The 16,303-nt window shown below is 48.8% G+C and overlaps 1 protein-coding gene across 2 annotated transcripts in view; it reads right to left on the reverse strand.

Moving 5' to 3' along the window:
- Positions 1-16,303, reverse strand: part of ITGB5 (integrin subunit beta 5) — a 110,145-nt gene that overhangs the window by 45,984 nt on the left and 47,858 nt on the right. For both annotated transcript variants that reach the window (XM_082625143.1, XM_082625142.1), the window contains exons 6-8: positions 5,214-5,375; positions 3,438-3,533; positions 1,251-1,340 (exon numbers count right to left, since the gene is read on the reverse strand). In XM_082625143.1, the coding sequence (XP_082481269.1) occupies positions 1,251-1,340; positions 3,438-3,533; positions 5,214-5,375 (348 nt within the window). The remainder of the gene's footprint in view (positions 1-1,250; positions 1,341-3,437; positions 3,534-5,213; positions 5,376-16,303) is intronic.

Consider the following 16,303-nt stretch of genomic DNA (forward strand, 5'->3'; position numbering starts at 1 on the left):
AGGAAGTTCCTGGAGTGAGGAGGATCAGAGCCTGGGTGAGAGGAAGAGGATCCTCAGCTGCACAGAAGGTGGAGGTGGGGAGGAGGACGGAAAAGCAGCCACAAATCCTCACTGCTGCCCACGCACCGCCTTCAGGACACTGAGGCTCCGGGAGACCAGGTGAGGGCTGGGAACCCCCAAGCTCTGGGTCCCCCGTGGCGAGGGCATTACCTACGGCTCCTGGTCTAGCCGAGCAGTAACGCAAAATAAGGCTGCATCAGTAGGGTCACAAATTCAACCGGAAAGGCAGAGCTCCAAATACACATATGTAAATCAGTCATGGGAAAGTAAGATGGTTTTTCTAACACACATGTGATACCAGAGTGGTTAATCACACTCCCAGGTTAGCCCACATGTCTATTCTATGTAAGTTCAGGACTAACAGCACTCCTTAAACTAAATTTCCTCTATGTAGAACTTTGTTTTAACAGGAAGATGCACTCTGAATTCCAATTTGGGAAGTACCAGGCCTCATGAGGGGCTGGCTGGGCACTGGAGGGGATAGCTGAGGGCACATACTTCCCAGCACAAGAAAATGTGCTTGTCGTTTTCCAGAGAAAAGGTAGGTCTGAGTCAAACCTTGGGTTTGGTTTGGGGGTTAGAAATTGAGAGGAAGGAGGGTAGGAAGGAAGAAGATTTGGGAATCATGGGTGACTGGCTTGGGATGTGGCAGTGACTGCTAAACTACATCCTTAAGTGCTGTACTTAGTAGGGCAGAGCCAAGTTAACAGGACGGGTTACAAAAGCACAGAATTTGGGCTTCCCTGGTGGCGCAGTAGTTGAGAGTCCACCTGCCGATGCAGGGGACACGGGTTCGTGCCCCGGTCTGGGAAGATCCCACATGCCGCGGAGCGGCTGGGCCTGTGAGCCATGTGCTCCACAACGGGAGAGGCCACAACAGTGAGAGGCCCGTGTACCGCAAAAAAAAAAAAGAAAAAAAAAAAGCACAGAATTTAACAGGCCCACTCAGGTTTCCTCTGAGAGGACCTGATTACAATCAGACCCTAAGTGTGCAGACTCATTCTAGTCTGCAGGTCTATGTGGAGCTCCAGAAGCCTGGGGGATTTCAGTCCTGCCCACTGGGAGGCGAAGTCAGTGTGTGTGCTTCTCACTTCTCACCACGAGGAACACAGAGGCCTGAGTCCACCTGAGTCCACACCAGCTCCCGGAGCCTCAGTGGGAGAGGGTGGGGGAAGAAACCAGTGACTTACGTTGTATGCATTGATAATCAGTTGAATTATATTTTTGGAGTCTCCGTGTAATATCTCCACCGTTGTTCCAGGTATCAGGGCTGTAAAATTCTTGGGGGGGAAGAAAAAAAGAAAACAAATGAGCCCATTTTGCCCTTCCACACTGTCAAAAAGTGAACACTGCCCTACTGAGCTAGAACAGTCAGGGCCCCCAGCACTGATTCTGCCACTCTCTCACACCGTAAACTAGAGAAGATGCCACAAGCAGAGGTAAGAAGGCGGCAAAAGGGAATGGAGTTGCTGCAGTCAGCTGTGGAATCTTGACTCTTGAAGGTCTGAGGGGAAAGGGCCTGACAAGATCTGTTCCTAAAGTATAATGTCATCTTCTTCTTGGAGACCCCTCCTCTCTGGCATGTAATGGACAACTCTCTGGAATTCCATCCTCTAAGGTCAATATATTCTTGATGTTCTTGCCCCTCTCTCCCCTAGACTACATAGGCATTCCCAGGTTCAGTTCAAGGATGCCCTCGACCTGTCCAGCAGGAGTGAAAGGGGAAACTTTTCTAAGGGTCTCAAATACAGCCTCTTTTCCTAGGAGGGAAATGAATGTGAATGGTGCCTTCCCAAGGAGGTCTGGTATCTCCGGGTGAAGTCTTTGGCAAAGCAGGCAGCCTTGAAGTGGCTGCCTTTCCTCTTTCACTTGTACGAAGGCCTGAGTATGTCACTTACTAAAGTGACAGAAATAGCTAGAAACATCCGCCACCCTCAGCCTGCCTTGGACTGGATATGCCTCCCGAGTGAGAGGTCCTTGGTTCTGAGCAAGGCTGGCTTAAGCCAAGGTAGGTGTCTTCCCTCCTGAAGCATCCGGTAGCATTCTCAGTACAGTCTGTGCAACTGACCTCTAAAAATGGTATTTGTAATTGGCTATGTTCTATCCTGCTATCTTCACTAAACAATCTCCTTCCCTTGTTTTCATCTTCTAAAACTGATTCAGACTAAAAGAAGATAAAGAACTCAAGAAGGTGTAAGTGGCATTTTATCAATGATTATCTCAGGCAGGAGCAGTATAAACACACCATCAGACAAGGGTTCTTCTGTGGATATTTAAGAGCAGGAAAGAGAGGGGAGGGCTTCCCTGGTGGCACAGTGGTTGAGAGTCCGCCTGCCGATGCAGGGGATATGGGTTCTTCTGTGGATATTTAAGAGGAGGAAAGAGAGGGGAGGGCTTCCCTGGTGGCACAGTGGTTGAGAGTCCGCCTGCCGATGCAGGGGACATGGGTTCGTGCCCCAGTCCGGGAGGATCCCACATGCCGCGGAGTGGCTGGGCCCGTGAGCCATGGCCGCTGAGCCTGCGCGTCTGGAGCCTGTGCTCCACAGCGGGAGAGGCCACGGCAGTGAGAGGCCCGCGTATAGCAAAAAAAAAAAAAAAGAGAGAGAGAGAGGGGACAGGGGTTGGCTGTTCTAGAGGTGGGGATTAATTTCTCATAACCTCTCAATTCAAAAGATGTCAGAGGTGAGCTGGGCTTCATACCTGGCTCACACGAACACTCCTTGAGCAGCCTGGAGGAGAGTTCTAGTGAAAGGCAACTTGCCTGTGATTGTGGGAAAAAGCACATCCACGAGGGAAATGTATAATGGTGGCCCATGGGATGACCCTGGAAGAGTCTCTCTTAGACAAGGCAGACTCACACACATACTGCTCTGTTCACTCAAGACACGTATTGTTTTCTTCGGAAATTCCTGTCCCAAACTAACCCACTGGTCCCCCGTACTCTGCAGGAAGGCGTAAAAACTCTGGACTGTGGAACTGGTGATGTAGCCTGCCTAGATGCCTAGTTTTCTTTCTGTACATTTCCATTTTATATCATCCTTCCCTGTTCCCTGGGTGTTTCCATTTCATCATCTGAAAAACTATTTCCAAAGTTCTTCTCATTACCAAATTAGAAACCATATGTTTAACTTCCTTGGTATGTACTGCTATATGAACGCTTAAGAGCTTCCTTAATACTATTATTTTCCAGTAGATCAGGACAGGGCTATATTGCACCCTCCTCTGGATCTCCGCCCACATAGAACAGGGCTGTTAACACTCCTCACCCGGCCTCCCCACACTTCACCTGACCCCACATTCCAATCTCCCATTCACCTCAGGGTCAGCAGGGCCCCCAGATTCAGGCCATCAGCCTCCCTCACTCCCTCCAGGTGTACCTTGTAGAGCATATAATGGTTCTTCGTCACTGCAAAGATGAGGTTGATGTTGTTTTCTGCCAATTTCTCTCCAAGCAAGGCAAGGGATGGATAGTCCTAGGGCCAAGGCAGAAGTCAAGGTTGTAACAGTTCTCACAGGCTGACACACGAGCACGTGGCTCCAACGTGCACTCAGTAACTCTTCACTTGCCATGATAAGCATCTTCCCCTGGCAGCACCTTAATAACCACGCCCCCTCGGCAGCTCCTTACTGAGAAACTGTAGTGGGGATTCTCCAAGAAAGGACCTTCTGGCACCTACTAAGCTAGACGCACTCCTCCTACTCCTCCAACCCAGAATAGAGAAGTGATGAGTGGAGGTTTCCCACACTTGGTCCGTGTTTCCATCCCTTCAGCAGGAATGGGGCAGAAGGGGCAAGTCCCCAAAAGAAGAGCCACCACGTCCGACCACCTACCATCAACACCTGTTATCTTCCCTCTCTTCCCTAAGACTTATCTTCCTGATCTCCTTGCCCTATTTTTCCTTTCCTATGCCCAATACTGGGCCTGCCAATGTCCCCTACAGGTTCTGCTCAGTCCTCTCATGGCTCAGAATGGGCAGAAGAGGCTGCTGATATTTGGACTAAAAGTTGGGCTATGGCGGGGGAGGGGTGCAGAGCAAGAAGGGAGGGAGGACACCTCGAGGCAGCTTAGCAATGTCTGGGAGGATTTTACGGGCTGATGATGGATGCAGGGGTCCTCACCGGTGAGTTCTACAGTTATCAGGTTGTATAGTTACGAGTTTTTTTTCCCAGACTCCATTACTCTTGATCACCTCTTAAAACTGGAGAAGATGGGCTAGTCCAGCAAGAATTAGAAAGAATTTCTCTCTAGCCAGACACCAGAATGGGTTTGGGAAGGAAGAGGGTGTAGATTTTGGGAGGAAAAAACTGTACAGCAAATGTGGAAAAATCTTAATTGTTGGGTCTGGTTGATAGTTAGGTAGAGTCCACTTCACTGGCCTAGTATATGTTTGAAATTCTGCCTAAGTTCTGTTTAATCGCATGGTCCCAGTGACAGGCTACTGGGAGTGGAAGGTCCTTGGGGCTTCTCATCCCATGTAGGACACCTGCCACCCCACCCCTGACACTGATGGAACTCAGGGCATCAGGAAACCCATTTCTAGAAGTCAGGAAGTCTCGTCTTCGCTGGTCTTGCCCCATAACTTCTATCCCAGTTTCTGGCTCTGCTGGAACACAGTCCTCTCCCTCGTGCAAAATCACCTCTCCCCTTTGAGATCCATCCTGTCTCGCCAGGTCACCTCTTCCCTCGACTAAACACTCCCCATGTGGGGGCACACAAGCAGAAAGATGGGGGCTTCCCTGGTGGCGCAGTGGTTGAGAGTCCGCCTGCTGATGCAGGGGACGCAGGTTCGTGCCCCGGTCCGGGAGGATCCCGCATGCCACACAGCGGCTGGGCCCGTGAGCCATGGCCACTGAGCCTGCGCATCCGGAGCCTGTGCTCCGCAACGGGAGAGGCCACAACAGTGAAACGTCCACGTACCGCAAAAAAAAAAAAAACCAGAAAGATGAACCAGCTACAGAAATCCCTGAGAAATGTTCTAAGTTAACGACGAGGAGTTCTAGAAGCCCAGCTGGAGAAGATGGAGTAGAGACCCAGTCCCAAGAACGGGGTGGAAAGTCTGTGAGTAGAGGTCCAGAGGAAGGGGGCAAAGGCCTGTGAGGCCTCGGACCACAGGCAGGGTGGCGGGAGCGGTGCTGGGGTCCCCAGTCCTCACCATCTGGTTGGAGGCAGTGTACTCGTTGGCCTCATTCAGGTGGCACTGGCCGTCGTGAGGCTGCACCAGGCCCCCCAGCTTTCCGTCCAGCGCGATGTGGGGCACGTCGTCCGTTGTGAACACCAGCAAGTGCAGCGCGTCCTTTCGCCAGCCGATCTTCTCCTGAGGGACAGAGGTTGATGGGTGTTAGGCCTTCCTGGCTGCCACCCAAGCCTGCCCTGGGGCATCTTGCCCCTCCCTGCTCGACTCTGTACCTGACAGCCACTCCCCTTGGACGCCTCCCCTTTTAGCCTCCCCTATAGTTCCTTCCGCAGAGCAGCCTTTAGCCCCCCAACCTCCCTTCAACACACTCGGCTGGCTGCCCTTGTCTAAGATGACTGGTAAGTGACCACTTCAGTCCCCCAATTAGACACGAATCACTCACAACAGAGTGCTCAAATGACCAACAGACAGATCTGTCTTTGGAGGATCTGAGAAAACCTGCCATCTTTCTGGTAGAAGTAAACCACTCCAGTCATGAATTGAACTACTCTGGTAGTTAAGGTCAATCAGATTAGCTCTTTTCTCCCTTTACTGCTTCACTGTATGGAATGTATCCATTCTTCAGACAGAGGCACGGCTCAATACGAGCTATCTTGCAAGGGAAGGACTCTATTTTTTCATATTTAGACACTGTGGCCCCGATACAAAAACACTCCCAGTCATTACTAGTAGGAGCAGCTAGACCCTGATACAGGGCAACAAAAACTGGGATAGGGTTGCCTTCATACCAGTAGTGAAAGAGCATCCCCAAATACGTGGGTAGCAGGATGAATATAGGAAGGGTTTAAACACTGCTGAGTTATCTACACATGTACACTTGACACTGAAATAGGAGACTGGATTCACAGACTTTACAAGTTAAAAGCTATCACCTTATGGCAGATAAGGGATTGAGGGTATCATCCTCTCTTTCTTATCGCCACAATGATAGATAAAACAGCCTTCAAGAGCTATGATATTTTCTCATTTGCTCCAAAAGCAGCGTGGAAATAAGTCACAAAAAGTCAGCGTCGGGCTTCCCTGGTGGCACAGTGGTTGAGTGTCCACCTGCCGATGCAGGGGACACGGGTTCGTGCCCCGGTCCGGGAGGATCCCACATGCCACGGAGCGGCTGGGCCCGTGAGCCATGGCCGCTGGACCTGCGTGTCCAGAGGGGAAGATCCCACATGCCGCGGAGCAGCTGGGCCCGTGAGCCATGGCCGCTGGGCCTGCGCGTCCGGAGCCTGTGCTCTGCAGCGGGAGAGGCCACAGCACTGAGAGGCCCGCGTACCGCAAAAAAAAAAAAAAAAAAAAAAAAAAGTCAGCATAACACAAGGAAGAAAAGGCAGTTTGAAAGGAAGCCAGGGAGGACTGAAAGCCAGGAGGCCAGCTGTGAGCAAAGAATTCACCTTTGGGGAATCAGTTTCCCAGACTCTTAACGTTCATCCAACAGACAATTACAAGACTTCCTACCACATGCAGTCCCCATGGAAGGCACTGGGTCTAAGAAACAGCCTGTTCCAGACCTCAAAAAGCTTGCAGTCAAGTGGAAACACAACTTTAACATACCACAATAAGCATGCTAATGAAGGTAAATACACTTTTAATGGAAACCTGGGGAGGAGGAGAGAAGGCTTCCCAGGGCAGAGGAAATGTCAGCTGAGCTGAAGGTGAGCAGGACCCTTCAAGGAAACTGGAAGAAGAAATGACAGAGGAGGCAGAAGTTGGGGTGGGGAGTGGGCTGCTCTAGGCGCTAGTAAAGGCACCACGACGAGGCCGGGCACGTTTTCAGAACCCAGAGGAAGCAACCTAGAAGGTCCCTAACAGAGATGCATTCTAAGCTGTGACAAAACTAATTTACGGTATTAGAAGGGGAGATAAGTGGATCCCCTTGGAGGCAGGACTGGGTGTCTTGGGAGGGGGTGTTAATAACTGGAATATATGGAAAGACAATGAAAACTCATCAAACAATTTTGAAAAACAACAACGAAGTTGGGGGATTCATTATCTAAGGCCAAGACTTATTATAAAGCTACAATAATTGAGACAGTGTGGTACTGACAAAAGGATAGACACATAGACCAGTGGAACAGGATAGAAACCAGAAATAGACCCACACATACGGTCAATTCGATAGAAGGTATTGGAATAATTAGACATCCATATGAAAAAAAAAATGAACCTCAACCCACAGCTCTCACTGTATACAAAAATGAACTCAAAGTGGATCATAGACCTAAAACTATAAAACGTCCAAAGGAAACAAAGGAGAAAAGCTTTGTGACCTTGGTATAGGCAAAGATTTCTTAGATGATTCACAGGATAAAAATTTGATGAATTATTATTAATTAATTTGACAAATTAATTGTTTGAATTAATTATTCACGATCAGGTGGTGAATACATAGACAAACTGTAGTACACCTCTACAATGGAATACTATTCAGCAATAAAGAGGAACAAACTGCTGATACACACAACTCAGATGAATCTCCAAAGCACTAGGTTAAGTGAAAAAAGCCTGACTCAAAAGGCAACTTACTGCCTAACCCCATTCAGAAGTTATTCACGGAAAGACAAAAATATAGGGACAGAAAACAGATTGGTGGTTGCCAAAGGCTGAGCGCAAAGGGAGAGGTCAACAACAGATGGGTGTTGGGAAACTTTCTGAGGTGACAGAAATTACCTATATCTTTTTTTTTTTATTTCTTTTCTTCATCTATATCTTAATTGTCGGGGTGGCTCTAAGACGTTATACCTAAAAAGGGTGAATTTTACTCTATGTAAATCATCCCTCAATACACCTCACTTTGAAAAACCCTTAAAGAAGTATATACATCTTTTGACTGGATGATTCTACCGCAGGAGACTCTATCTGCAGGAAGTATTCTGAAGTACGCACGGCAGTATTTTTACTAATAGTGACAAAACAGGAAAGAGGTGACTACCCTACCTGAATACGGGAACGGTTAAGTAAACTGAGATCTCTCCTTTCCACCATTAGAAATTATGTTCATAAAAAGTATGAAATTATGTGTAAGCATGTATAATATAAAGTGAAAAACAAAGAATACAGTACTGTAATTACAGTGTGATTACAAACTATGTAAGAAACAGGCAACACTCTCCACTAAAAAGAGAACAGAGACTGAAACAAAATATACCATAATGATGTTGGGATTGAGATTAGAGGCAGTATCTTTTTTTTTTTTCCCCAAACTATCTTTAATAAGTGCTACTTTTAAAAGACTAGGCTTTGAATGCTGGCTCTGTCATTTAACTTTTTCATCCTCCTTTTCTTCCACGCCAGCTTCTCAAGGGGCAGGCAGGAACCTAAGGAGGGTGACAGCAAGCAGATAGAATAACGTGGACCTTGGAAACTTGAAAGTGGGCATGGGAGCTTTTTGTCACTACCAACTACCTGTGTAGCTTTGACCACAATTATTTAACATCTCAAAGTTTTTTCTTGTTCGTAAGACAGGAATAATAATACTTAACATTTACTGTTCACCTCCACTATTCCATCACATCTTCACTGCAACCCTTATGAAGGAGGTAATATACTCTCATCTTGCAGATGAGGACACTGGTGTTCAGAGACATTAAGTCACTAGCCCAAGGTCACTGAACCAGTAAGGACCAGAGAAGTCAGATTCAGATACCTGCCTCTTATCCGCAAAGCTAACTACCCAATCACATAGGGAGAGCCGAGGGTGTGTAATAATTGAGGTAGTTCATCAAAGTACTTGGTAAGCTCTCAACTAACGACTGCTGATCCAGGATAAATGTTTGTTGAATTGGAAGATTGCATCTGAAACAGAAATAGCTCCACAAATGAAGAGTAGCATGGCTTAATAATATTAATTCTGTCTTCTCTGAAGTGGACTCTTGTTATGTAAGTGATGTTAACAAACTTGGCCCAGAGGTCGGGCTGCACAGAATGAGATGCTTATTCATTCACCCAGGCTTTTGGGCTTGGAGATTTTACAAGCACTGACTCCACAGAGAATTTACAATAGAAATAATTTTCCTACTGGCTGCTTGGACTATTTTGAAGTCTTAAGTTCTGTATCCACATTTGGGGCGGAGATCAGTAGTGGGAAGGTGGATTTTTTTTTAAAGGAATAACTACAGAATGGAGTGTGGCATGGGGGCCAGCATATGAGAGCTTTGGCACAGACAAGGCGGAGTTCAAGGGTTTGCTTTTGGAGACCCTAAGTCAGTCACTTCATCTCTCTCAGCCTCAGTTTCTTCCTCTGTAAAATGAAGATAATCCTACTTTGCAGGGTTGATCCTAGGTTAACAAGTATTTAGTACATAAGACACACTAAAAAAGGGGTCTATAGTTACTACTCTCAGACTAGTAATAACTTTTACATTCCTTCTCGTCTCCTTTTGCTTCTTGATGTGTGAGGCTCCACGGTCACTACAGGGACCATGAAGGCTTGCATACCGAAAAGTTTAAAAGCCTTGTATTAATTAAAACCACAGTGAGATTCTACCACACACCTAATAGAATGGTTAAAAATTAAAAAGACTGGCCACATCAAACACTGAGGGAGATGTGGAGGAAACGGAACTGGCAGACACTGCCCATAGGGTTATAAAATGATACAGGTACTTTGGAAAACAGTTTAGCAATTTCTTAAAAAGTTCAACACCTACCACATGACCCAGCCATCCCACTCTTAGGGACTGACCCATGAGAAATAAAAGCATACATCCACACAAAGACTTGAACACATTTGTAGCAGCTGCATTTATAACAGGCAAAAACTACCAAATATCCAAAACAACCCAGATACCCATCTACAGGTGGATGAATAAACTATGGTGTATCCACACAAGGGAATACTACTCAGTAACAAAAGGAGTGATCACTCCTTAGCACAGGTGACACTCAATAGCACAGATGTATCTCAAAACAGTTGTTCTGAGTGAAATAAGCCAGGCCAAAAAGAGTATATACTGGATTTCTGAGGTTTTAACAAACGCAAACTCATGTGTAGTGACAGAAAGCAAAGTAGTGGCTGCCTGGGGAAAGAGGGCAGGAGACGCAGGAGGGAGAAATGACAAAGGAGCACAAATACTCCTTTTTGGGGGGAGAAGGATGTATGTTCGTCATCTTGATTACGGTGAATATATATCTCACGGGTATGTATAAATGTCAGTATTTGTCAAGTTGTACACGTTCAATATGTGTAGTTTACTATACATCAATCATACCTCAGTAAAGTTTTTTTAAACAAAGGCTTGGTGTGCTCAGAAAGTCATTCAAATATAGTAAATTAGATGACCAGACTGAATGTCAATACTGTGCTGGGAATTATGCATATTCCTTTGTTTGGTGGCAGTGCCCACAAAGCAGCTGGGAGTGTGGGCTCAGATGAATGGCAAACCTCAGTTCATGCCCACATCTTCCCTCGGCTTGTCTTTGTGACATTGGGCATGTTAGTTAATCTTTCCCAGTCCCAGCTTCTCAGCTATAAGATAGAGATAATAATAGTATTGATAGAATAGGGTTGTTGAGAGGATTAAGCAATATGATACACAAGGAGCACACCCAGCTCAGTACCTGCCTGTAGTAAACAGTCAAGAACTGACAGTGATTGTCCTCAGTATTTCCATGGAGCTGAAAATCTGTGACTTAAATCCGGAAACACATCATCTTATTTTTGGATTGTAGGGTTATGGGTGATGTTTATTTCCTTTCTGCTCTCTGCATTTTCTAAATTTTTAGATTGAATATATTCTCTTTTTATACAAAACTATTTTAAGAGAAAAAAAGACAGACTTATTTGTTTAGCTAAACTTTTCTCCAAGTCTCTGGGTAAAAACAAGATTTTTAAAAGCCAATCTCCTAAACATGACAGAGGTCAGCCCTCAGATGAAAATGTCATGGGTGGGCGGGATGGAAATGCGCTGGACTCCGAAGCCAGAAATCCAGCATCTGGCCGAGCCTGCAGTTTACCTGCCTTCTCTCCAGTCAAATCTGCACCAAATCCACCACAAGGTCTGTTCCGGCTTTCCAACTCCCAGTTCCCACGTGCTCAGGTGAGCAATGGACACAGGTAACAGGACTCACCTCGTCTATTCCAGGCACTCAGTGTCTGGTTCCACAGCCCTAGTATGCCTCTCCGTCATAAATAAACAGGCATCCCCCTGGCCTCTCCTCTGGTCTTAATGCTCTCAGGGAAGGCGTGCTCTCCCTCCCCAAGGAAACGCAGCCCCCAAATCCCACCCTCTCTGGAGCACCGTTCCATCAGTCAATTTCCTCTGCGTCCTTTCCTTGTGCCTAAAGATATGCTCACGACCCACTTCTAATAAACACTCTGTTTTTGACCCAACATCTCTCATCACCTGCCTCTACGACTAGCAGACTGGCTGCCTCTATTTCCTCTCCCCAGCTCCGTATAACCCGACTTCTCCACACCCCCCTACCGTCTCTCTCACCGGCGGCTCCCAGTCACCCGCCTCCTGCCCCCACACGCACAGTGGTTCTCTGCCCCAGCTGCACGTAAGGTCCTCAAGGGAGCTTCGACGATGCTAACGCCCGGCGGTTCGGATGTGACCTGCAGCCCAGCCACCGGGGCTTCTAAAGCTCCTGGGGGAACCTACTGTGGCGCCAAGGTTGAGAACCTCGAAGCTCGCGCTGAGGTCCTGCTGCCAGCCCCGCAGCCATCCTCTGGCCTTGCTCTCCGGCCTCTCTGCTGCCGACCAGGGCCTCCGTCGAGCCCTCCTGCCCTTGGCTTCCTGGACACCGCACCGTCCAATGCCCCCGTCTCCTATGGCTGCTAGCGGATTCCACCTCCTCTCCCAGCACTGGATGAGGTCAAAGGTAACACTGTCCCCAAGGAGATTTACCCAAGTGCCATGCATCTGCTTGGACAGCTCGCAATTAATTACCTCTCCCACTTGATCTCCTTCCTGAACTTTAGTCCCAGGTCTGGGCCAAAAGCCAGACGTGTCTGCCATCACCCAAAACTCAACTTCTCCAAAGCTGATGCACCATCTTCCACTCCAGGCTTCCCCACTGCTGACAAAGGGACCATCAAATGTCTTATCTAGAAAATTTAGAATTATCTTTTTCATCCTACTTCCCTGGTCCCACAGCAACACCCGTCCAGTCCCGAACTGTCCATTCTGTCTTATATATAGTCCACTCCCATGACCTGTGTTGAGCCAGAGCCTTTGGGCAATGCTACGCGTTTTACCCTCCTTTTCCTAAGCCCACTCTGGGGGAGCAGGCGAGGCCCAAGGCTCACCCCTCTCCCAGCCACCAGCCTGCCTTCTGCCACCCGAGGGTGATGTGTTCTGTGACCCACGTTTACTCCAGCTGTTCCAGGCGAATCACTCACGTGCGCAGGAGACCATGCTATGTGAAACGCAGCCATCCACAGACTCTGGACACACGTGTCAGAAGTAATGAGTGGTGGGGGGAGCTGCCGCCAAGCCCAGAACCTCTGACTCCATCCATTCCCAGGAGGCAAACCCTCTGGTTTTGTACGGGCCACCAGTCCAATCTGTGCTGGGGCCAGAGATGACTTTCTCCAGTTGGAAGCTCAGTGGAGAACTTACCAAACTCTGCTCTGTCCTCAGAGAGCAGCAGAGATCTGGAGCTGAGAGAAGAGAGGAAGGGATGTAGGGCCCAGAATAACAAAGAGCACTGCACCTGGCACATACTTGGCACTCCGTAAGGAATGAGTAGTAAGTGGATACGTGAACAAGATCAGGGTTGGGTAACAAGAAAACCTCCCTCACAATGTCCACAAGTCTTCAATCACATCACTCCCACTGCCGCCAACTATTTAATATGCTTTGGAATCCAACAGACCTCTTCTTTTAATCACATAAATACGGGAAGCAGGAAGGGGCTAACTTAAGTGAAAATATTTCATGAAATCACCTGTCATGCACTGAGATCTGAGAATGGGAATTGCAGAAAGGGTGGCAGCAAGGCCATGGGGATCATCCAACACAAGCTGCAGAAGGGTGGAGGAGGGGAGAGGGGCCAGGGCACTCAGTGGGATGGTTACTGGAGGCCCTGGGCAGCCAGGCCTGGAAGTCAGCCTGGGGGACCCGGGATCCTGAAATGGCAAAGAGAGAACAGTGGTCCATGCAAAGGGGAAGCAGATGGAGGTGGAAGACCAGGCCTCACAACCTTTGAGAAAATAAATATAAACTGGCTCCTCCCAAGAGTGAAGGCAGACTTGCTGGCTTGTTCACCTCCAACATGTGGCCCCAGAGAGAGTGAAACGATGGCTAGGGAGTAAGGATGTCACTTCTCTGTTAGAGGACATGAAGCTCTGGCCTGTGCGGCAATTTGGTTTCTGGGGTTGGAACGAGTCACACGCAAGGGGCTACACGGTCTGACAAAGAGGAAGGTCACTCAAAGGCTTCCATCCTCCCCCGCCCACCTCCAGACTGTCCCTGGGTGCCCTTGAGCTGCCCCACCGCACCTGGACTTTTACCCACTTGGTAAGGTGGCTCCGTGGGGAAGCCATCGGGAGTGGAAAGCTTTTCTGGGCGCCAGCTCCAGGCAAGCTGAGCCTGGCACACAGAACGAGTGTGCACGGCAGAGTTCACGGTCATGGTGGCCAAACACAAATGCAGCTTAAGAGGGTGCGGTGAGGACCAGACAGGCTAGAAGGAGCCACTACAGAACAAAAGCACCGGTGGGTTACTGGGCAGAAAAGCTGCCTCAGAGGAAATAAGTAGCACCTGAAGTTTGGAAAAAACCTCCGAGGTTGGCTCATCCACGTTCCACTCGTGCAGGGATCTTTCATCTGGCACCTCCTCCGCATGGGCCTGCGGTCCCCACTCAGACTCACTGCCGCATCTGGCAGCCTGCTCCACAGCTGAGCAGAGGTCTTCGCTAGAAATTTCTCCCTTGCCTTGAACTCAAACCTGCTTCCCTGTGGCTACTCTAGTTCATCCCCTGGAACAGCCCTCTTCTTAGTGATGTCTGAGGTTACGTAACACGCTTCTTGCTGTGGTGTCTCTCGTCTTGGTCAACCTTTAACCACTCCTCAGAGGTGTGGTTTCCAGCCCCGGCACCATCCACTCACCCCTCCCTGCTCTCTAGCTATCAGCGTCTGCCTTAAACACAGCCCCAGAGGCAGACGCAGGTCCCTGGATGTGGTCTGGCTGCAGAGGAAGGCAGGGCTGGGACTGCGGTCTGCAGGCCCTGCAGCGCACGGCCTGTGTTTGGCAGCTGAATCTTCCGACAGGCTCACAGAAGCCTGTGGGTCCCAATATCCATGTCCTAGTGACTTGCTTATACACAGGAACCACGGCAGAGCATGACAAGTGTGAGAGGGAGGCTCAGGGATGCCCTGTGGGAGGGTGCACGGGAGGGCCTGGAACACCGATTCCTGGGAACCTGAGAAAAGCTGACGCCCCATCCAGTGGCCTTAGAGGACATGGGTGGTGGGGCCCACCTGAATACAGCCTGGCTCGTTTGCTTTGGCTTTCTTGTTCCGAGACAAGGCCCACAATACTCTCTCTGGTAAACAGTGTTCAATACAGGGGAGGCCTAGATCAGGATGCCGTTTCAGCAAGGACAGAAACACTAGCTTTAAATGACGGGGTCTCTGTTCTCGATGTCAGTCTAAGTTAAGTAAAATCGATGGCCACCCACATAGCTGGGTCCTCCAGCCGGGTGTCAACATAGCCCATGGGCCTCAGCTGTCACTGAAGAGTCACCAGCCACATGCTCCCTCACTGCGAAAAGGAAGCACCATCTGAAAAAGTGTCACCATGGCGCTATCTGGGAGAGCTGAACAGCAGAACCCACGGTTCCGAGACACCGTGAATTTTGAATGAAAAGGGGGTTATCAGTGTTCCCGTGTCACAGATGGGGAAGCCAAGGGCAAAGACAAGCAGGCTCACTCAAAGGGCTAGGCTCCAGCAGCGCACTGACCTCGGGACCCTACCCGTGGTCTCCCTAGAAAACCCGGAGGCTGCCAGAGCCATGTTATAACTGTTTCTGATAAACAGGAAACTCTTAGTTCCAGAGTTCCAGAGAACAGCAGCGTGTGCAGCTGTCTTTCCCGGGACAGAGTCAGTCCTGGCTCTACCACTGGCAAACCGGGTCACGTGGGAAATCGAAATGGTTCCTTAGAGGAGGACTTGGCCCTCTTTGCAAGCACACCCCTCCCACTTCTCCACTCCTGTGTGGCCACAAAAGACGGCAGGTTATCTAAGGTCAAGGTTGAGAACTCCCATCTTTGGAGCCAGGAAGGTGGGTACAGTTCCATCTCTGGCTCTGTCATTTCCAGCTGTAAGACCTTCAAGAAGTTACTCAACCTTTCTAGGGCTGCTTCCTTATCAAAAGCAGACAGTACAACCACCTTCAAAGGATTAAGTAAAACAAGCCCCATGAGGTGCTTGGCATAGAGCCTGGCTCTCACAAAGCATGCAGCCAATGGTAATCAATAGCATCATCAGCACCAGAGCCTCAGGGCAAACACGGGGAGGCAAAGAGACCAAGGTGACCCTTGAAGGGGAAGAACATTGTGATTCAACCACTGGGTCCCACCAGGGCCAGACCTTCTAGAGTGTCTGTGCATTCCACCGGTACCTTAGATTGTCGTATAGGCATCTGTCGTCCAACTGCAGTGATGCTCCCGGGGACGGGAGCCGTGGCTCAGTCATCTGTGCAAGCCTCACAGCAGCTAGTGGGGCATCTTGCAGACTGTAAGTGCCCAACAAATTTCCAGAAGTCAAAACTAAAACACTCTGTACACTGACCTTTCAGGCAAGCACAGAGATAACAGGTTTGGGGGAAGAAATGAGGAAGGAAAGGGGGCTGACCTGATTAGCCAAGGGGCAGACCCTACAGCAGATCTGAGCCTGGGGACTAAGGAGTCCTGATTCCTACAATGCACTTAAGGAAAAATAAGGCTGAATTCTTTCTGTAATTTGCTTCCCCAATCATGTGGACATTCAAGCCTATTTCTGTCACTTTGTAACAGTAAACACATTCTCACCAGTAGTTTGTTTCTCCTGTTTCTGTCCATGCTTTGCAATGAAAAATCTTTTTTTTTTTTTTTTGCAGTATGCGGGCCT

Source organism: Mesoplodon mirus, assembly GCF_964341445.2.
Source record: "Mesoplodon mirus genome assembly, chromosome: 6".
Taxonomy (NCBI): Eukaryota; Metazoa; Chordata; class Mammalia; order Artiodactyla; family Ziphiidae; genus Mesoplodon; species Mesoplodon mirus.